Genomic DNA, 22148 nt, shown 5'->3' with positions numbered 1-22148 from the left:
ATCTGATTTAGTTGTCAAGACTATGATGAACTACTGTGCTGCATTGTGTTTTACAGAGGGATATAGCTAATGGAAGAATCACCTAACTGTGGAAAATTATCCACACAGCTGAGAAGGGCTATAATTTGGGCTTCTATCCTTACTTTTATCAGAGTTTATATGTTTTTGTTTGTGGAAGAATGCTGGATCAATTCTACATGTAGTGATCACACTTAATAATTAACAAATTAACTAAGTCCAATTATTCTTACTGTGATAAGGGCCCTCATGCCTCAGATCTTCCACAAGTCTCCTGTTTTCAAGGACTGTGACTGTATATCCATGTTTTGCCAGGATGCGCTGATAGAGCTGACGGTCCATTTCATGGTGAGCAGCAGGTGCATAGAGAACTGCTCTTCTCGTGTGGCTTCCAAAGTACTGGAGAATGGAGACATCAATCTACAGCAAACACAGTGCAAAGACAATGGTTGTAGGATAGGACATTCCTCAGCAGTATAAAATACAGTTGTTGTTTTTCACAAAATAAAGCATAACTTACTGTGACAACAGTGAAAATAGTTCTAGAATGATTAAGAATTCTCTTTATATCAGGGACTTGGGACCACAAATTCCTTTTTGTCTGCCTCTCCATTTTTTCTATATTCATTTTGAACTGATACCATAAAGGTTTGAAAGCTCTGTGTAGCACTCAAGGATCTGGACTGCTCTGGTGAGATGGTAACAGCAATTGCCATCTGACTTTGACTGTGGCTGCGGTCACCTAAACAGAGAGGTCTTGGTAGGTCCCATGTGAAGTGTTCCAAGGAATGTGGGTTCTATGCAGATGGAAATTGCTGGCATCTGAGTTGTGCTGTGCAGCATTATTAAGTAAGAAGAGTACTGGGGTAAAATCATACACAGGAATCCTAAACAGAATTGGAGATTACTGTGCTCTAGAAAGTTAAATGTAACTTTGTCAGTCCTTTATTGCCTTATTAGTCCAACACCACCTAGCCCAAAAGAGGACTGGCAGTGAGACTTGTATATAAGAGCAAGTATCTGATGTCTCCAGTGAATCCCAAGGAACACTTGGATTATCTACCACTTACTGTCTTCCCATATAGTGCCTAGGGACAATGGCATCTAGAGAAAACCCCTCCTCTATATCTACCCTGGGGTATGAGCTTCTCAAAAGAAAGAAAGGGAAAACAGACATCCCAAACACATAGTCATAGTGCAAATATAACATTAACTTCTGAAAAGAGCAAATCACTGAGCCATTGCCATCAGATCTTTGGGTAAGGGAGATATTTTATGCCTTAAACAAATGTGGTGGGTTAACCCTGTCTGGAAGCCAGGTGCCCACCAAAGCCACCCTACCACTCCCCTTTCCAACTGGACAGAGGGAAAAATACAGTGAAAGTCTTGTGGGTAGAGGTCAGAATAGGGATAGATCATTCATTGATTACTGCCACAGGCAAAACAGATGCAGCTTGGGGAAACCGGTTTGTTTGATAATAAATGGAATTAGAATGAGATAATCAGAAATAGAACCAAATCTCAATACACCTTGCCCCCACCCCTCCCTTCTTCCCAGTTTCAACTTCCCTCCCAAATTCTCTACCTCTCCCTCAGTGGAGAAGGGGGGTTGGGACTGGAGGCTTGGTGAATTCATCACACATTGTCTCTGCTGCTCTTTCCTCCTCAGCAGGAGGACTCCTCACACTCTTCCCCTGCTTCAGTGTGGAATCCCTCCCATTGGAGACAGTCCTTCATTAACTTCTCCAACATGAGTTCTTCCTACAGGCTGCAATTCTTCAAACTGTTCCAGTATGGGCCAGTTCCACAGGGCCCAATTCTTCAGGAACAGACTGCTCCAGCATGGGTACTCCATGGCCTGCTGGTGGATCTCTACTCCACTGTGACATTTGTGGACTGCAGAGGACAGCCTGCCCCACCACAGTCTTCATCACATTCTGCAGACAGCTCTTTGCTCTGGTGCCTGAACTGCTGAACTGCTACCTCCTCCCCCTCTTTCTTCACTGACCTGGTGTCTGCACAGTTGCACAGTCGTTTTTTTTCCCCCTTTTAAAATCTGTTATTCCAGAGTTGCTACCACCATCACTGATGGGCTCGACCTTGGCCAGTGGCAGGTCTGTCTTGGAACTGGCTGGCACTGACTCTGTGGGACATGGGGGAAACTTTTGGCAGTTTCTCACAGAAGCCTCCCCTACTACCAAAACCTTGCTGTTCAAACCCCAATAAAATAAAGCATAAAAATAGGACACTCCATGTGGGAATTAGGACACTAATAGATGCTACAGTCTAGCTGTTCTTTTGCAATAAAAACACCATTAAAAACCAAGATTTTATTTTGATGAAAGATAGGGTTAGAAAGTTTTAGGATTGAAATATACCAGAAGGGATTAAATTTAGGACATGAAATTAGTTCTTTGCAAGTTTGTGAATTTCAACCTGACAGTTGTCAGCTGTTTAAAAACTAAGTTATTCCATAACTTCTAATTTTAGTAAGTTTATCACTGGAGATAGGAAGCACTACACAAACAAGTCACCACCATTTTTTGCACAGTAGACTAGACTGAAAAGAGATAGATGCTTTGATACAAATAAATGTCATTCAAGACGCATCCGGTTGTTTATAGGCCTGGGATCTAGTGCTAAAGTCACTCTTCGCAGCAGTGTATTCCCCGAATGTGGGATGCAGTTTTATGTTGTGCTTGGCTGAAGCATAAGCTTTTCTGTAGCAGTAAAGAGGACAAATATTTCAGAGCCCTTAGCTTCTAACACCAAAGGTTCTTTTGCTCCAGTGCAGTCATTGCCATTCCATGGAAAGTGTTAGGATTATTGATGAAGGAACCCTGAAAAAAAATCCCAATACAACACTATCAGTCTTCCACATTTGCAACCCAAAACTAGTTTAGAAACTGAGATATTCAAGTAAAGGTTGATCAGTTGCTGGCCAGAGTAAGCACATATAGCACAGGGTGAAGTCACAGGAACTGTGTTAGGTCGCCTGTTTGACAGCGTTCCTGACATCCCAGATTTTTAAAACACGCTAATCAGGTGGCAAGCACAGTGTTAGTCTCAGATGGCCCTTGCCCACCACAGCAATGTCACCCTTGTCCCCTTCTGCCTTTGCCCCTCCTTCCTCTCCTCTTATCTTCTCGATTTCCTGTTCTCTTGCAGCGCCAGCTGCTGCTGGCAGCCCTTCCTCTCCATTTCCCTTCCTCCCTCCCTGTTCCTAAATCCAGCCCTTGTCCCAGCCCCCCTCTTGTGCTCTCTCTCCTTTCTCTTCCAGGCATTCAAGCCAAATACTTCCTACTTTCCATTTCACTTGCATCGTGGAAGAAACCCAGAAGACAGAGACACCTCATGCTTTCTTTTGCAAGAAAATTCCCTTTTCCATCCCTCGTGTGCTGCGGGGGCCAGCGCTGCAGGGTGAACTGAGGACACGTGAGGAGTAGAGAGGGGCTGCAGACCAGGACATGTCTCTGCTCCTGGTCCATTTTTCCTGGCGATTACAGCTTCTCCCGTCCCTCCCAGCGCGGCCTGGGACGAGGGTCCTGCCTTGGATGCGGTGGCACTTTCTGTGTCCCCCTCCTCACTAACAATTACCACTTCTATTACGCCATGAAAACACACCTTTCTTCGTGGGTGCAAAACCTCCTACAGTGTCACCTCTGAAGTATTTTGCTTCAAACATAGAGATCCTGCCTCAAGCGCCCAGAAACGACCCTGCGCTCAATGCTCCAGGGCCAGCACGCCAGGGCTCCCTCGCTCGCACATCTGCTGCTGCAGGCCTTGGCCCCTGCGGGCCCGAGGCACAAGGGACAAGGGACAGGAGCCAAGCAGCCCTGAGGCGTCCCCCGGGGCTCGGGCCTGCAGCGCCATGCGCCACGGAGGATCCCGCCTCAGCGGCTGCCTTCCTGAGGATGCATCTTCCTCACGTCTCTGGGGAAGGGCTACAATGTTTACAGCGCTCTGGTTCGGCAGTGACGAATATTCAACACAACACTGATAGCATAGAAGAAAAAAAAAAAATAAAAAGAGGAAGTTCAGGCAGCGGCAGTGACCTGGGTCATTTCCACAAAACACAAAGGAAATGGCCCCGAGCGGCTCCACGGGGCCCACGCAGTGCCAGGCTCCCACCGGGCGCAGTCCCCGGGATGGGTGACCAGAGGCCTTGCGACAGCCCTCACAGACAGGGCACAGCACCGGCTTCTGCGGGGGATCAGAGGCCTTGCGACAGCCCTCACAGACAGGGCACAGCACCGGCTTCTGCGGGGGATCTGAGGCCTTGCGACAGCCCTCACAGACAGGGCACAGCACCAGCTTCTGCGGGCGCTTTTCTCGGGACACTCGCTCCGGAGATTCGCAAAAGCCGCCCAGGCTGCCGGGCTCCGCAGGCTCCTGGTGCTGCGGGGAGGGACCGAGCAGGGACACACCGGGCCGTGCCCCAGCGCCCGGGCTGGCTACAGGCGCTGCCCACAGGCACTTTTATCCACCAGCTTCCCAAAGAGCCGCAGCGGCGTCTCTGGGACATGGAAACCATTCAGGAGTCTAAATTGAACAGCTTGACCTGATGTCTAATCTGGTACTATTAAATAATATGAAGTATCTCCACACCTTTTACGGTACTTGCTTGAGATCCGTACTTAGTGTTGCCAAATTTATCTTCTCTGCCCTGTCCTTTCACAGCTGTTTGCAGTCCAGGTTATAAGATGCAGCGTGTTCTCTCTATTTCTTTGCCAAGTCAGTGCTGTGTTGGGTGGGTTGTCACCTACACAGATTTTTTTTTTAAAAATCTGGCCAACTGCATGCTTGTAGCAAGTGATTCCGTACTTTTTTCCAAAGCGTTATACAAAATGGACATATACAAAATCACTGGACATGCTGATCTAGTTACTACTATATTTTTTTTCCAATATTATAGCAATAACAGTCACGTTTATGCATTTAAAGAGTCTGCTGGTTTTCATAAAATGTTTCTCAATCATAAATATGAGGTCTGGACAGAGTTAGTACAAGAGAAGCAGCATACAATAGATGAAAATAAGCTGTTCACATATTTCCACATTTTACGGTCCTGTTTTTTTTGGCATTCTATGATTTTAATGTGCAACAGACTCAGACACACAAATAAAAATGGATCCATAACATTTTAAAAATTTGAGAATAATTGGTAAATGGTCAAATGCTTCCATGTTCCAGCCATGTTTTAGTTTGAAGACTCAGACTATTTGTTTGCAGGTCGGTTTATTACAAATTCAATGTATCTTATGTGAAAGGGATTGCTAAGAACATCTGCAGCCCATGTCATACCTAGAAAATGGTTTGTTTGTCTCCAAGAAATTAATGAGGCTTTAGAGCAAGGTTGAGATCTCCTATATGATTTTGGATGAGACCTAGATCAGCTTTGACATGATGCACCTGCTCTTACAGCTTACAAAATACTACACTTAGCTGAGTCACTGACCTCATTTAATGAAATTGGCTGTTACAGAGATGATCTACAGCCTTAACAATGTTCCAAACAAATCAGAATGGACTGTAAAGTAAATAAAAACGCATAAAAATTAATTTTGTGCTTTTTGTTTTCAGTTTACAGAAAAACATGAAAAGCACAAAAGAAAACAAATTGAGCTCCATTAAAATTTAATAAAGATGCTTTTTTAAAAAACTGTATCAAATGTATACTCCTTTGATGTGTTAACAAACAAGATAAAAGGCCCAGATTATATAATATGAAATCTGAAGAATTATGTAACCATTCTTGTGCAACTGAAAATAGACATCTACTTTCAGAGTTGCAATTCTTAGTTCAGTCTGTCTGCGACTTGCAGGGAGCTGTAAAGTTCTCTGTTAAAAAGAAAATGTTTTGACATTTCCCTTGAAACTGGTATATCCAATTCTAGGTTATGAATGTATAAGGATATAATTGATTCTACTAGTCTCTGAAGTTTTCCTCTATTGTACAGAATTTCTGGGTTGTTCCAAAAAAACTAGAATTTGGTCAGTAACTGAATCTTATGATGAATAATTACTGTTTTTGTTCTGGCCAATAAGAAAAGAGTGAAGACATTTCAAGATGAAGAGAGCAAAACAGTTCCTTGGCAGTTCTTTCAAATTCCAAGAATATTACATAATTCCATAAATATTGATGCATTGTCTATGCCTGGAAAAGAAGCAAATATACAGTTTGAACTGTTGCCATAGAATTTCACTGACCATCACTTCAACTGCAGAAACAAAATTCTCTATCCTATCATGTCGGCCTAAGCTTGTCCCAGGAAAGAACTCAAAAACTGCTAATCATCTTTTCAGCTACCCAGTTCTGGAGTCATTAGTCCCTGTGTTGATTACAAGCAGCCACTTTTCACACTGAGCTAGCCAAGACTGTCAGAGACTTGGTCCAGTAGCTTCAAATAACTTGACTGCACTTACTTTAACCCCACTGCTTCCTGCAGGTACTGAGCAGCTGAAAAGGAGATGTATGAGCCACTGTGCAAACCAAAAGGCCTTTGCATGAAAGCAGAGTGCAACAAAAATACCACAAAGGAAAACCGCCCGTATAAAAACAAGGCCAGCACTATTAGCAGTATTCACAGGCAGTGAACAGACTAAATTCCCATTTAGCTACCAAAGGAAGTCAGTCGCCTTTACTACTAAATACCACCTAGCAGAACAACATTACAAAAAATACATGAATGGGACTCCCAGAAAATGCTGCACTATTATTGAACAACATCAATAAGAAGAGTGATAATAAAAACTTAGCATGTGGTTCTAATGCCCCAAGCCGCTCATTTATGAGACTATGCAGATGTTTATTAGCTCCAAATGTGACTTCTAAATTCCTTTTTGTGTTTGCATAAAAGTTCACAGAAATAGAAAGTTGTTCATACTACCATTGTATTTAAAAGTGGGCATGGCTGCTGTATTAAGTAAGAGAGAAGTTAATTTCCTGTTTCACTTTCTGGAGAATATTTAAATGTGTTTGCTTTATGTTCTGGTAAAGTTCCTAATCAGAAAGGACTGTGTTGAAGAATGAAACTGCTGGAATGTAATTCTGCTTTGGATTGTTTGTTGGATAAATACAGAATAAGCAATTAGATTATTGGCATTATTTTGATGGCTGTCTTCTCATGACTTTATAAATTCAAGAGCAAAACTGGAGTTACTTGCACAGTCATCACCAATATTTGAGCAGGAGGTACAGCTATTTTATCAAAATGCTTTATGCCTGCATGTGGTACATGGTACCAAAGGCCCTGTCTTGAGAACAGACAATGAGCCAGTGCTACTACCACTTACCAAAACACCTCATTTTAGAGGAAGTTGCAGTGAAGTCATGAGTTAGATTCTGCCTCCATTTGCACCTCACATGTCCTTCTCGAAGATCCCTTCCTTCCAAATCTCCACCCTGCCCCTCTTTCCTGACTGCTACCACAATAGCCCTGCCCTTTACCACCAGAATATCTCTAGCTATCTGCTCAGTAAAAGTAGTTGTTTCCTTAGTGCCGTTTCATTTTACATCACAAAAGAGGAAAAAAAATGTTCTGCTTTCACAGGACGGAATGTGAATGTGGTATCATTTGGAGGAAATCAGTCGCTGATGCTGTACCCTCCTATGCTGATTGTTTTCTTGTTGAAACAGATTTCATACTAGCAAAGTTCTTTGTTCTTTTGTGAAAAGTTATCATCCTACTTATTCTATAAAATAGTTTTTGAGCTAAATTTACTTTAACATGTATCAAACCTTATTATGCATAATGAAATATTTTCTATCCAGAGCTCTCACCATGCTCTATTCTGCATAATAGCAAAAAAAAAAAAAAATCTCATTCTAACACCCAACTTCAATTCTCCTTTTTCAGATACTTACATTTCAGTTCTCATTAGCTTTGTCCTCTTTTCTTCCCATTTCCATTCTCATCTCGCTTTCTCCTTCCTTGCACAAATTCAGCTGCCTCTGTACACAATCTCTTCAGTACTTTGTGAGGTTACTATTACTTTGCAGCTGTAGTTCCCTACTCTCCTACATCTGCTTCCTATCCCCATGCCTTCTTCCATAACAGACTCCGCTCCTATCTCCTTTGTTGCCTGCTTATTCTGTCTGAAGCAAACATATTCCATAAAAAACCAAATCAATAGGAGACATATCTTTAGAGGATGAAATTCACTAAATTTGTTTTAAATGTCTGCATTAACTAATGATAAATCTTTCTTTAGATGTAGTAATTTCCATTGACTGTGAAGTCCAGCTATCTGCCTCTGACAGAGTAGAGCACTCAAGTAAAGAGAGGATAATTCCACTCTGGATGTCCAGTGTTCTAATGCTCTAGTAACATTTTCTCAGCTTTTCAGTAATTTCTCTGCCAATTTTCAGATATAGATGCCTGAACCAGTAACCTATACAAGATGCTTGCCTGGATCTTGCTGTAGATGTTGGTTAAGACTAAACCATGATGTTTCTCTTTTTTTTCTTTCCTTTTGTACATAGTATCTTTCAGATATGACCACATCAGGCTGTCATTATCTTGGATCTTTCATACTGTCCACTCCTAGGAAATTATATCCTATCCTATTTGTTCAGAATGAAGCAATAAAAAGCCTTTTCTTATCCTTCCTGTTTGCTCATTTCAGTGTAATCCATCTTTGAGATACATCTTTTACACAAAACATAAGTGGCAAGTTCAGGGCCTTGGAAAGAAGACAGGTTTTTTTCACCACACCTGTGGTATTTCATTTATTTGGATGCCAGCCTGACCCACTCATCAAGTTCTCATACAATCAGCTGTGTATCTTTGTTTTCTTGTTCTCTGGCCTAAATGGCCAGGGGATTTGAAGCAAAAGGCCTGTGAGTATCCATGAAATAATCTTCCTTCAGGACCCAATTTAAAATCTGATTTTTTTTTTGTTTGTTTGTTTAAATACATTCACAATGCCTGGAAAGCTAGTAGGCCAAAAAAGTATCTGTCACTGGAGTAAAAACTATAACAGGTGATTAATAATTTCCTCCTCCTTTTTCTCCAGCTGTAGAAGAAATAAGGAAGAGAGACACTTCTGCTTTCCAGGACCAAACAGAAAATCCCATTGACAGTATGTTGCACCAGGCTCACAGTTTCAACCAGGCTCACAATTTCAGCCTGGATGTAAAACTTAATGGCTTGGGAACTGGGCCTTTTAAGAAAAAAGGAAAAGTGGTTTTGGGTCTTCTCTGACTGGGAAAGCAACTGAACACCAGGTATCTGCACTCCTAAAAGCAGTACAGCCTATATTCCTTCTACCCAGCAGAGGTACACCATCTCCCTGGGCAAAATTACTCCTGTGCAGAGACATCTAAATTGTCTGTGGCAGAATTAATTCAGAGAGTGGAATGACATCTTAACCAGATAATTAGCTCTTCTCAAAACTGGCTAAGAAGCAGAGCTAAATTATTTAAGATCAGTGTAACCAGCTCACTGGTACCAAAATATTTCTGGCACAATACTGTATCAGGCAAACTACACAGAGGCCTTGTGTGGGCTTTTTTTTTTGTTGATACCTATTCCAATTTTGATGCTACAGCACCAGCTCTTCTCCCTACTATACAAATCCACAAAAATTTCATCATTTGGGAGGTAAGAGTGCCCTGCTAAGCCTGCAGACAGTTTGCTGCTAGATGTGATATCACTCTCTACTGCCTTTAATGCTGGAGAATCAAAAATAAGCCTTCTATTTTTCATGCTTCAAATATTAACATTTAATTTTGTACTAGAAAATGTTGACCTCTGTTCCTATGAATTTAAAGCTTCAGGACAAGATCTTCAGCAGCTTTTAAAACTGTGTGATACCAGAGAGAGAGGAGTACTGTGAGCTCTCTCTGGTTTTCCAGGCTGTGAATGAAATCTGCATTTTTGCAATTTAAAGAAGACAGCTTGCACTATGTGCCCAATAGGAAGAACTCCATCCCACATAGTTAAAGACGCGTTTACAGATGTAATTGACAATGTCCATCCCCATGCTTCTTCTACACTTGTCTGTAACTCTCCAAAATGAGGTGGATGTTGACATCAGAAATACATATGATCTGTTCCTCTGCTTCCAACAAATGGCTCATAAAAGATGCCCGGGTTTTTTTTGTTTGGTTTGGTTTTGTGGGGTTTTTTAAGGCACTTAGTGCCATGCATACTCTGAATGAAGAAATTACTAGATTTTGGAAGGGGATTTTGCCCCTGTAATAACAATCGGAACCAAATTCTCACAACAGGCTCAACTGGTTGTTTTTCTGAAGGAAGCAAGGAAACCTGCGCTATGCAGAAGAGAATCTGCAGTGTGACATGCTATCACTCAAAATCCCCTATGTGCTACCTAAAAAAAATACTATCTCCAGCAGGGTCTTATTTTCCTTAAAATTTGTTAATGAACTTTGATTTCATAAGACATGATGTGGTGTTTGCTTTAAGTCACTATTTAACTGTATAATAGATTCTTTTTAATGCATTTAAATTTTCTTGCTGGACTATTTATTGAATAAGAATTCATGTATGACTAGTTAATTACAAATGTGAATAACTATATTTTAAAGTATTTTTCCAGGTTCATACATGAAGATTTTAACCAGGGCTTTAATGAAATGTTGTTTCCAAACTAGCTCCTGTCAGTGGGCACGTGACTGTAAAATAAAACAGTGTAAAGTTTCAAAAGCAACATCTGTCTTAGATGTTACTGACTGCCCAATAAAAATCAAGCCAGATAACAGTTCAGCTGTCTGAATAAGCAGTGGATGAAAACACACAGTTCAAGAACACATTTTCAAAGCAAAGTGGTAGAGATTTTTGGCAATGTTTGTCTTTTCTGTTCTCTGAGATTATTATTCAGCCCACATAACCAGCAGGGAAAGTTGGGAAACAGAGAGCAACATAGAGTAACATCCCAACATGTGCAAGACATTTTGTTCATCATGCTCTGGAGGAAAAATTCAAGACAAACAGGGAGCCAGCTATGGGTGGTCTTAAGAACTTGAAAAAGAATGTGTTAAGGTAGCACAGCCCTGGAAAACATAAGGGTTAATATACACACATCTGTACTCCAGGTCCAGCATGTGCATGTGATGGTCACATCCAAACACGTATGCTGGAGAGCATAAGTACAACATGTTGTAAAAACAAAAGCTTTCTTCAATTGGCCAGCACACCAAGTTTGATGTCAATCTGCCTTTTTTCTCAGGCAATTTGCAAAACAAGATACTACAGATATTTTCAGCCAAAAAGCATACTAGCAAAACTTTGCCATTATTTCACCAGTTTTTGCAAACATTCAGTAGCCCAATGTATGAAATGTTCTTTGCCATTACAGTAGCAATGAGTAAAAAGGAATGGACTGTTTCTATAGACATAACCCAATGCAACCCACATATGTCAGCTGTGCTTATTTCCCTTTAAGCTGTAATTATTTATGTCATATTGCAGATCAGTTCTGAATCTGGGTACCTAGTTTACTGAAAGGTTATTAAAAAATAAAATTATGACAAATGCAGCATGTACTATAAGAAACAAACTGAGTATTTTAAGAGTTAAAGAGTTCACGCCACAGTTATTCCCCATATCTGTTTTTGATTGTTGAAAAAGATGCACTGTACAGCTGCTCCCCTAAAATCAATATTACTGACCTTTTAGACTATGAACTCTGTCTAATCAAAGTAGCAGACTTGTTTGTTTTTTGTTTGTTTTTTTAAATTTTTTGAACTGCTTCATGCGGTTGCTGTCCATAATTTGTGAGTTTACAATTTTTTTACAGTTCTGCTACAGTTGTGTATATAAAATGTTAGCATAATGATAATTGCACAGTGTGCTATCTGCTGCACCGTTAGCAGCTCCTCTATAGGACTGAAGGAAACCTGAAACATTTGTGCTAGTGCTGATCATAGATTCCAGAGTAAAAATAACTACCTCGGTCTGGAGACCATTTAACAAGCCACATTTTCCAACAAAAATAACAGCGTCTCCATTTGTTAGGTTTTAACACCCATCCTAGGAACCCTATACAAAATAAACATGAAGCCAGGTAACTTATGGACAAAGTAAAATTTGTGAGACAGAGGTTCCAAAGTATATAATGTGATTTGAAAATATTCTTTTATTTCTCAGATGCAGTTAAATCCAGCTTTTCAGCAGAATCCCAGTAAAGTTCAGAGCTGACGAGCAGATAACTTTAATACAGGGCAGCTGCAGTCCCTGTGCCAATTAACAGCCTCAGTCACTTCCATGAAACCCCACTGGCTCCTGATTTACGTGCCTGTACTGTAAAGCCTCTAAACCAATTCCCAGAGCCAAAATAAAGCATGGTCTGTGCAGCAAACTGAAATCTTGCTGGAATCACAGAGCAATGCCATATTTCAGTTGAAGATTTCAGGATTCCTGTGTTAATAACAGCACGCTGAGGAGCTAGCAATGGGAATGTGCTTGTGCATATGCTGCTGTCATTAGATCACCCATTTGTTTGTATACAGATCCCAGACTTCCAAGCTTGGGCTAATTTTAGCTGGACTCAGATGATCCTGCCAGACTTGCTATCCCTCGCTTTGCTAATTATTGCTCAGCACTCTGCTCGAGCTGACTTACCTTTTTCACTGTCTCTGAATTACTGCCAGGGAGGAAGCAGTGAATGGTGCTTGGGGAGACCTCCTTGTATCTTCCTTGCTGTGTTTTAGTCAGTTTGTTGGGTGCAATCCCATTAACAACTGCTGAAAGGACGCTGCTGGTCATGAGAGGAGTCAGGGTCTGGCAGAACAGACAGAGGGCCACCACTAAGGCCAGAAGGAAGGGACGAGGGCGACAAAGCCTGCGGCATCTGGGGACTTGCCCACAAACCATGGCCTCTTTGCCAACCTCACTTTGTTCTTTGCCACATTGCAGATGCTGTCCAAGTAGCCACGTCTTGCCAGGGTAAAAAAAGTCAGAAGCACACTTTACCCAAAACTAGTGTGAATTTTCCCATTTCTGCTGCTGAGTGTTTTCCTGGTGCCAGGCAAGAAGTCACGAGTTCCAGAGGAGTTGAGCTTTGAGGAACACCTTCCCATGGAATTACTGGAACAACCTGTGAAAAAACAACAAGTGAGCGGTAGCAAACAGTAGCATGCCATGGGACATCCTTCAAGGAGCTGTGGAGAGCTCTTCCACTCCCTGCTCTCAGAAAACAAACCTGCCAGCAGACAGGTAAGGAACAGAAATCTTCACCCCCTTTGCAAAAGGAACTACTTACTCAGCCAGACAATAGTGTTCAAGAAAGCAAGAGGTTAAAGTTTAATGTGTCTTGTCCACAGCTGAAAAAAGTAAGAGAGTGTACCAACTTTGTGAACAATCGTTTGCTGTTTGTTCTCTCTTGCATTCTCAATTCCCACTTTGTTTTTACAGTTTCCTTCATTTCAGTCCTTTTAAATTTCCTCCTTCCTGTTAGAAGGCACAGCTTTCTCTCTAAAAGTGATAATTTATCTGAAAACAGACAGACTATGAAGATTTTCATTTGCATTTGTTTTGTCCAGATTGCAAGTTCAAAGTTAGGTTTACTTACTTGGTTCTTACCCTGTTTGAAGTTTTCCGTTCTCCTCTAATGGGCTGCTGATTAAAACCACTTGGAACAACCCTGGCTCATGATCCCAGCTCGTCTCACACACTCAGGAGGCAGGCACACGCACATAACACACACCATCTGAAGCCAGTTGGACCACAGACTTCATATAAATAAGGGCTGGACTGCTCAGAGGGTGGAGCTAAACTGGCTCTGCTCAGAGCAGGCACAGGGTTTGGAGACAGAGCCTGAGGTCTGCACAGGGAATGAGTGGTGTCCTTGCTCATGCTGCATTCCTCGAAGCCACCATCACTGCAATTTTTAGAAAACTGCTGTTACAGTGATTAGCCTAATTGAAACAATATTAATATCTTTCAGGGAGAAGCACCTGCAGTATTTTAATCCAGATTAACAAAAAATGTTGCAAACTAAGCAGATTTACTTGGACATAAACATCACTGACAAAGCAGTCAGTGTCAGTACTTTTCCGTAGTAGATGTATTATCTCGTAGCAGAATATAAATAAAACTTCTTGCTGATGTCAAAGAGGGAGAGAAAGGAGGGTGGACAAAAATACTCTGATGAAAGCACTTGGTATCTAAGCCACAGAAGGTCTTAGTTACTACTTCCCCCTACTGACACAGGACAGAGACGAGACAGATGGGAACACTTCACGAACTGTTATATTTATAGACCAGAACTTCTAATATAATCAAGTTATTTTAGCTAAAAATATCTGTTTATAAGTAATCTATTTTATCTTCCATCCTTAATTAATGATTTTTTGAAAAGACAGTTCTTCCTACACTGCTTCATATATAAGAAGTGAATGTTGTTACAGTAACTTTGAACCAATCTACAGTTTGGCAGCTGCAGCAGCACTACCAAATTAGAGGCCTAAAAACAGCAAGGAAGGATAGACTATATATTTTTTGAATTTTTTTTTTTTTATTCAGCTTTAAAATTCCAACCCCCCACCCCCCATCAAACTAAAGCTATCAGTTTGCAGACAAAGAAAAATGCTATCAAAGTGATTGAATACTTCATGCAGGACCTCCGTGGTCACACACACTGCATTTTAGTTTTATGTCTGGAATTGTAGTTACCTAAATTAGACTCCTGGGTTATCCTGAGAAAGAGAAGAGTACTCCAACTGCCTGTGCCCTGCTGCACTACATGCTTATAAACCACAGAGGAACTCCCATCTTTGCTCTCCGGAGACATGCTGCTTGTGCTCCCTCCTTCCCAGCACACCAATTCACATCCTCAGGCCCTGCTCCAGCCAGCCTGTGCTGCAAAACCTGTAGCAAGCCAACAAATCTGGCTAGAGGATATCAGAAAACCATGGGTACTCCCTGCAGCTGTCTGTGGGGTAGCTTTCTTCCATCGAATGGACAGGGATACTCAGGAAGCTGGTACTGGATACTCAGGAAGGAGGATTGCAGAGACACTACTGGCCAGCCTACCTGGGAGCCACATTGACGCCACCAACAGAAGAGGAGACTTCCTTTATTCTTATATGGTATTGTCCTGAAGATTTTGGCATGCCCAGATTTCTGGGCCCAAAACCACCAGCTGTGTGGGTGGCATTTGCATGGTTGTCAACTTCTCTCAGATTTCTAGTGAGGGTATTTTAATCAGAGCTTTATGGGTTATTCCTAGAAGAATAACCCATAATAATAACAACTCGAATAAAACCATTTTATATAGATTTGCCTTAATGATTGTTTTGTAATGTGGAGCTCATACCTCCTTGGAGAATCCTATTCTAGAACAAAGTAATCTTCTCTGTCCCCACCCCCTGCTCCCTCAGTTACCTTCAGCACAGAGAGTAATCATGTTCCCCCCTCCAGCCCAACATCATGTTTCCCTTTCAGCCATTTAAGTAAAGTCTTTATCCTTGCATTTTCCCCAATGTCTCAGAGTCAATTCACCCTTCCTGCAACCCCAAAACCATTCATGGGTCCCAAGATTCAGGACAAGCTGGGAACAGATGAAGGAGGTATCAGCAGAGGCAGGCAGATGACTCTGCGTCCTGTATATTCCTGGGAATCAGCCTTCTATGCATCTGTGCTATTATTACTTTGTTCCCCGCCTCTGTGCTACCACTGTCCACCCCACAGCGGCCAGGGAGGCAGGGGAGGTAGTTTAAGCTTGCCAGAGGAGACCCTACAAACGAGGCTCTTTCCCTTTGCTGAGATGGCAGTCGCAGCTTTATTTCTTGGGATCTTTCAGAGTGAAGTTGCAGGAGGGAAAGAGGAAGAGGTATTGATAAGCACTTCTTTTTCAAGGCAGGGGAAAGGGGTGGGGGGAATTTACACAACCAATAAGGGGAACTGGGGAGAACAAGATAAGGGAAAGAACTTACAAGTCTACATTTTCAGGGGTACATTCTTTGGGTCATACCATTTTTCCTAACTGCATTACAACACATCTGCTTTCCCCAGATGTTCTGAGGAGTGAGCTGGATTTTTCTCTAACTATTGGTTTCTTTTCATGACAACAGCATGTCATGCCCATTTCTTAGGAAGTAAATACTTTCCTCAGTCACAGCTAGAGTGCAATTAACATGATTCCTGTTATCTTTTGAATCAGGATCCCATGACATCTCTGGGCTTACATGTCTACTGACTTACCTGGCCCCAATCTGACACTTCAGAAATTAAGCTAGGACTACTGCATATGGGGACTAATTTCCCTGGCATTAACTAGTCTTTTACGAAAAGGATATAAGTGGATATGGGTCTCAAATTCACAAGAAAGATTCTTCAGTATATAATATTCAAATAACTGTTGGTAAGATCAGGACTATCCAGCTAAGTATATTCATAGGTATATGTGCATGTTTCAGAATTTCTAGCAGAAAGGTATAAATCTCCTCTTTTTGAAATACAAAACAAGCTTAGTATTGATTTCCTGTTTGAGATTCCCTGACCTGTTCCTTCCAGTAGCTGTTCCCATTGCATGGATTAAGGGCTCTCTAGTCTGTTTACCTCTTTCTGTTTCTCCCTCTCACTCAGCCTCTTGCCTGGCTGCTCCCTACAGCAGCCAACTACTGTCCTGCTCAGCATGAGGCAAAGCTTTGCAGGGATCGCCTCTGCCAAAAGCAGCAAGCCATGTCTGTCAAAAGTGATCTCCAGTGCTTGCAGACAGAATCCCGGTTCCATCTGCATCATCTGGCATAGACTCAAAGTGTTTAAAACTACCCTGACACAGAAAAGGTGAGAAGAAAGTCACAAGACTTACTAAAAAATTACCAGGGTCTGGGATTTGAGAGGATTCAGCCAAGGTGCCATGCAGGCATGTAAAGTTCACTATTCATCACTATTCACTGGGTTTTGACTCAGCTCATACACACACAGCTTCCATTTTACATGAGTCTCCATGTTTGATCAGTGGTGAAAGCTAGTGACCACTGAAAAGTTATTTCCATGATCTAAACAGTAACCTGGAAACATAATTGCCAGCAGCAAGGAGAAAATATTAGGCACAGAAAGTTAGCAGGAATTTAAGGTCAGCTGAATACATACATCTTACACATGCTTAACTTCACTCAGAGATCTAACATAAACCATAAATTAAGTCTAGGTATAAGTGCTTGTAAGATGAAGTCTTGATATAAGAAAACTAGCATCAGTAATTTCACTATAAAGAGGCTGCCAAAAACAAAATATGTTTAAAAAAAACCTTTTCACGATTGTTCTTTTTCTGGAAAAAGTTTCAAATTTCAAAGCATAGCATCCTAGCATCCATTTCTGTGAGAAATGAGATCACATGAAAAATAAGTGCAAACTGATAATTTCTAAATTAACTGATAGTCAAGTGCTTGTAACCATCTGTCATCTTCACAGAGCAAACCTACATGCAATTTTCATTTTTTATGCTGAACTCTTTAATTTCTTTTTTATTTTCTAGTTTGCTAAAAATTGTGCTAAGGGCCATAAATTCTCACTAACTTCAAAAATTAGTTAAAAGCTTCAGGAAGAATAGGCCTTAATAGCACTGTAAATATTCAAGCAAAGCATCTTGTTAAGCTGTGTTGGAGAAAACCAGCTCAGCTGCACCCTCCCTGATTTTTTACTTCTCCTTATATTCAATCCAGACTGCAATTAGATTTGTAGTGTCTTTAAGCCTGTGTGTGGTCCCATTATAAGCAGAAGAAAAGAACAAAATGAAGAAGAGACAAAAAATACAGTAACTGTTCTGAAGTGAAAATCAATCCCAGTGCAGTAAAAGCCCAGATTGTCTCTCCTTGTCTCATCCATAGAACCATGTAAGCATTAGTGAGAGTGTGATTTTGCTCAGCTCCAAAGAACAAAGATTCATCTCTGAATCCTGCTTAAACTCAGCTCTCTGATTTTGGTTCACAGTGAAAGCAGGCAAGAAGAGAATCACAGAATCAGCTGTGTTGGAAGGGATCCATAAGGATCATTGAATCCAACCCCTGCCCTGCACAGCACCATCCCCAGGATTCACACCATGTGCCCAAGAGCATTGTCCAAACACCTCTTAACTCCGTCAGGCCAATGCTGTGACCACTGTCCTGGGGAGCCTGTTCCAGTGCCCAAACACCTCTGGGTGAAGAACATATTTCTAATATCCAGCCTAAACATCCCTGACACAACTTCTGGCCATTCTTTCAAGTCCTGTCACTGGTCACTATAGAGAAGAGATCAGTGCCCTTCCTCTTCCCCTCATGAGAAAATTGTAGACTGTGATGAGGTTTCACCTCAGTCTCCTTCAGGCTCAACAGACCAAATTACCTCAGCTGCTCCTCATACAGCTTTCCCTCAAGGCCTGTCCCCTTCCTTGTGACCCTCCTTTGGGAACTATCCCGTAGCTTTATACCTTATATTGTAACACCCAAAACTGCCCCCAGCACTCGAGCTGAGGCCACCCCAGAGCAGAGTGGGACTTGCCTGGCTGGCCATGCTGTGCCTGGTGCCTCCCAGGACACTGCTGGCTCTTGACGTGTTTAACTTGTCAGCAACCAGAACCCCCAGGCCTGCGTTCTGCTGCAGGGAGGGGCAAAACAACTGCCCTGGGCCCTGGAGTCTTGGACCTCAGGCAGCCACTAAGGACCAACAGGAAAGGCAACAGGATGGGTCTTGGTTTAGCAAAATCCAGGATCCTTTACTGAGCCAGGGACCAAGACATGGAAGGAAGAGAGAATCATGGGTTTTATATGCCAGGGTAGGGTTGGAGTTTAGGGTCGGGGTTCAATAGCGAGAGGAGCCGGGGACAGCAAAGGAGTGGGTCGAGGAGGACAACCAATGGGAAGAACTAAGGTGGGAACACTGCAGTAGAATTTAAACCAATGAGGGTATAGGAAAAGAACGTTCTGGAGCCATTGCTTATCTGGCAAAATGGGGTGGAGTGTCTTTTCCTGGGCTTGCAGGGGCATGCCCCGTAGGGTGGAGGAGTGGAATCTTCTTTAAGTCATGCTCCTCACCCAATGCTGTCTGTTTTAGGTAGAATCCCCACCTCCTGGAGTGGGGGCCAGGTCCATTTCTGCAGCGCTATTGTCCAATATCACATTCCCCAGTCTGTCCGTACATTTAGGGTAGCCCTATCCCAAAAGCAGAATCTTGCATTTTCCTTACCTCTGGTCTTGCTCTTTCCCTTCCTCTCTTCCTACTGGTGGAGCTGCTCATTAGATCTTCCATGAGAAAGAACTCAGCTGGGCTGTTTTCTGCCATGTGAGGGAATTGAATTGATAGTGGGCCCTCATGCTGGTACAGGTCAAGCCGCAGGTGAACATTATTGAAAGATGATGCAAACAGAGGAATGGAACAGGACCTTTTAGGTGGTGGCAAAGCTTGATACTCAGCTCATCAGATTACCAAACCTACCAGCTTCCCTAAAGTTTAGGCAGAATCTGGGCCAACTGAGTTACTTGTTCAGAAGCATCTCTGTATCTCAGCCATGTTCATCACTACTTGTTTTGGCAGAAAAGGTTACAGTGAAACAGAGGTATCTATTTATTTATATATGTTAATAATACAGCAAGTTGCTTTACATGAGGATACAGGAAAGCATTTGAAGACCAAAGTCTTATTAAATATACTGGTTCCTGCTTAAAAAGCAATTTTGAATGTCATGAGGAAGAAATCAGCAAATTCTCTGCTTCTCCCTGTCTACAGTTATTTGCTGACATAATCCCCTTGATGCAGTTATTCAGAGATAACAGAGATTTATGGATTTTGTAGCCAGTTTGATTGCCCAGACTCACTAGTTACTGCTGAAAAATGGATAAGAATCAGTAGTAATCAAAAAGTGCCCAGATAGGCTGCAAAAACATGGAACAAAGTGAAATACCTCATGACCTCTGACAACATCTGTGTTCCTTTTTACTTTAAGTAATTATTTTATTTTGTGATGCTCCACATCATTTCTCTGGCATCTTGTTGGTCCTCCTCTTCTTCACACTTCAGGTTAAAGTATCTGAACTTCCATTCTTAAGTCTTCCTCTCCCTACAAATGTTTTCTAATTGTATCTCTGTTGTCTCTCAAGATCATTCTCTTATTTTAACACATCTCTTTTTTTAAAATAATCTCTTTGCTTGGGTGATCTCACCTTCTTATTGTCTTTCAGTTACATTTTCTGTGTTTATGATATGAAAGGCATTTGCACAAATACTCTTCTACTTTCTCATGCACTTCTGTTGCAAGCAGAGCCCTTCACTGCTTTGTACCTACAGAAGGGCTCTGAAGTGCAAAGTTGTACTTTAAGTGCACGGTACTATTTTCCTTGCAGTCTTTCCTAGCTGCATATATTCAGATGAAAATGTTATCAAAATGACCAGTGCGAGTTGAAAGAACACAAGAATACCAGTATCATTGACTCTGTCCTAGGCACTCCATGCCTGTTCAAATGGTATCTGCAATGAGGGTATTTCTGTTCCTCACTAACTGGTGCATGTATGGGAACACCTGCCCCACACCAGGCCTGTGCCCTCCTCCTTTAGCACCAGGTCAGGAAAGCTCCCATGAAAAGGAGATGCTTTCAGTCTCATAATCTGAAGGTCATGAGTTCGATCCTCACACGGGGCACCACTGTGTAAAATGTCCTGTGTTTTATCTGGTTCTTTTCCTTAAGGTCGGGATTAATGAGCAAGAGAGACGGTTTTCATGTTTGGACTCAGTTATTTTTTCTTATCTATAGTACTATTCTCACAGACAGTGTGTTTGTCTGCACACTAAGCTAACAGTCTAAAAAATGGAGTCTCAGGTATCTCTCTCCAAGGCCTTTTAAGTGTCAACTACCCAATTATAAAATGCCAACTAATTTATTTTTATTTTTAACCTAATAACTAAACACTCATGTTCCACACTGTGGATTTTTCTATTTAATCATACAATATTACTAAAATCCATGAAGAAGAAGGTGAAAGAACAAGGCAAGCTAACACCCTAAAACCTCCATCTTGTTACGTATATATTACTATATTCTAAAACCTTAAAGTCTAAATTTTCCACTAAGTGATATAACATACTTCGGTTTAAACTACACATTTACAATCTTAGTTCAATCTATCAATTTTGGAAGATTTTTTCATGACCTCAGATCAAATACAGTGTTCTTTTGTGGGTCTGTGCCTGTTAGCAGAGAAAGCATGAAAGTCTTTGTGCCCAGCGTTCCAACAGATGGGGAGAGGGAGAGCAAGAGGTAGGTATGCAAGTTTGGAGGCTAGTGCCGGGGGGAATTCCTCAGTCAGACCTCCAGAGTGAGAGCAGGATGTATCCTAAATAGTGGCCTATGCAGTGGGAATGCATGATGCTTGCAAGCCAACCATGGAGTTGTTTGAACAAGAGCAACAAATATGAAGTAAAGGATCATTCGGTAAGGGCATTTTGCATTGGGAAGAGAAGCATTTACAAATGTATTTAATTGTAATGTTTAAATTTCTGATTTTGTTTGTTTTAAAAGTTAATTTTTCTATTTTCTATCTTGATAAACTCCAAATGTAGAATGGAAATGTCATTGTTCTCCAGGTCCTGTCACGAGATCTTTCCTCTTCTTCTGTGTAAACTAATTTCATTGCCATGTTCCCTTTTCACTTTAGTCTGGCTTTATTATGTAGGTAGCCAAGACTAGTGGTGGTTTTGGTTTTTTTTTCTCCTGTTCTTCACCATAAGTGGACCCAAAGACCTCAGTCCAAATAGAGGAAAGCCAAGGTCACACAAGAATTCGTGACACTCACCCCCAAGCACTGCTTTTTATACAGTTGCCTCTCAGAAGCAGTATTGGTCTCAAATAAACGCTCTTTAAGAAGATGCCATAGAAAAATACAGTCAGACTCCCTGTTCCATAAACACTCATCTTCCAATTCACCCCCTAAACTCTGTTTGATTCTGTCTCTATTTGGCTGCCTTTCTTCTTTTTTACTGCTTTTATGATAAAGAACATATCTTTCTTTAGCAAAGTGATTGCTTTGCTGAGACCACTCAGACTTTGGCATGACTATCCCAGTATCTTCTAGGTTTAGCAGTCCTCTGATGCTCCTTTGCAGCAAGGAAAATTAAAGTCTCCTACAAACAATTTTTTTCATCTCTGTTGTGCCCATTACACAAGGGTGTAATGCTCTCAGGTACCT

General features: G+C 41.6%; 1 protein-coding gene across 2 annotated transcripts in view; it reads right to left on the bottom strand.

The window, feature by feature from the left end:
- Window positions 1-13860, bottom strand: part of LOC131592688 (cadherin-like and PC-esterase domain-containing protein 1) — a 147876-nt gene extending 134016 nt beyond the window's left edge. Inside the window, exons 1-3 of one of the 2 annotated variants that reach the window (XM_058864370.1) lie at window positions 13555-13860; window positions 12606-13080; window positions 252-438 (exon numbers count right to left, since the gene is read on the bottom strand). In XM_058864370.1, coding sequence (XP_058720353.1) covers window positions 252-438; window positions 12606-12857 — 439 coding nt within the window. In that variant the 5' untranslated portion in view covers window positions 12858-13080; window positions 13555-13860. Of the gene's footprint in view, window positions 1-251; window positions 439-12605; window positions 13081-13554 lie in introns of those variants that run through there. The other variant, XM_058864369.1, reaches the window with a different exon arrangement.
- Window positions 13861-22148: the final 8288 nt, after the last annotated feature.

This window comes from Poecile atricapillus, chromosome Z (assembly GCF_030490865.1).
Source record: "Poecile atricapillus isolate bPoeAtr1 chromosome Z, bPoeAtr1.hap1, whole genome shotgun sequence".
In the NCBI taxonomy this organism is placed as follows: Eukaryota; Metazoa; Chordata; class Aves; order Passeriformes; family Paridae; genus Poecile; species Poecile atricapillus.
This window is presented reverse-complemented; position numbering and strand designations above follow the sequence as displayed.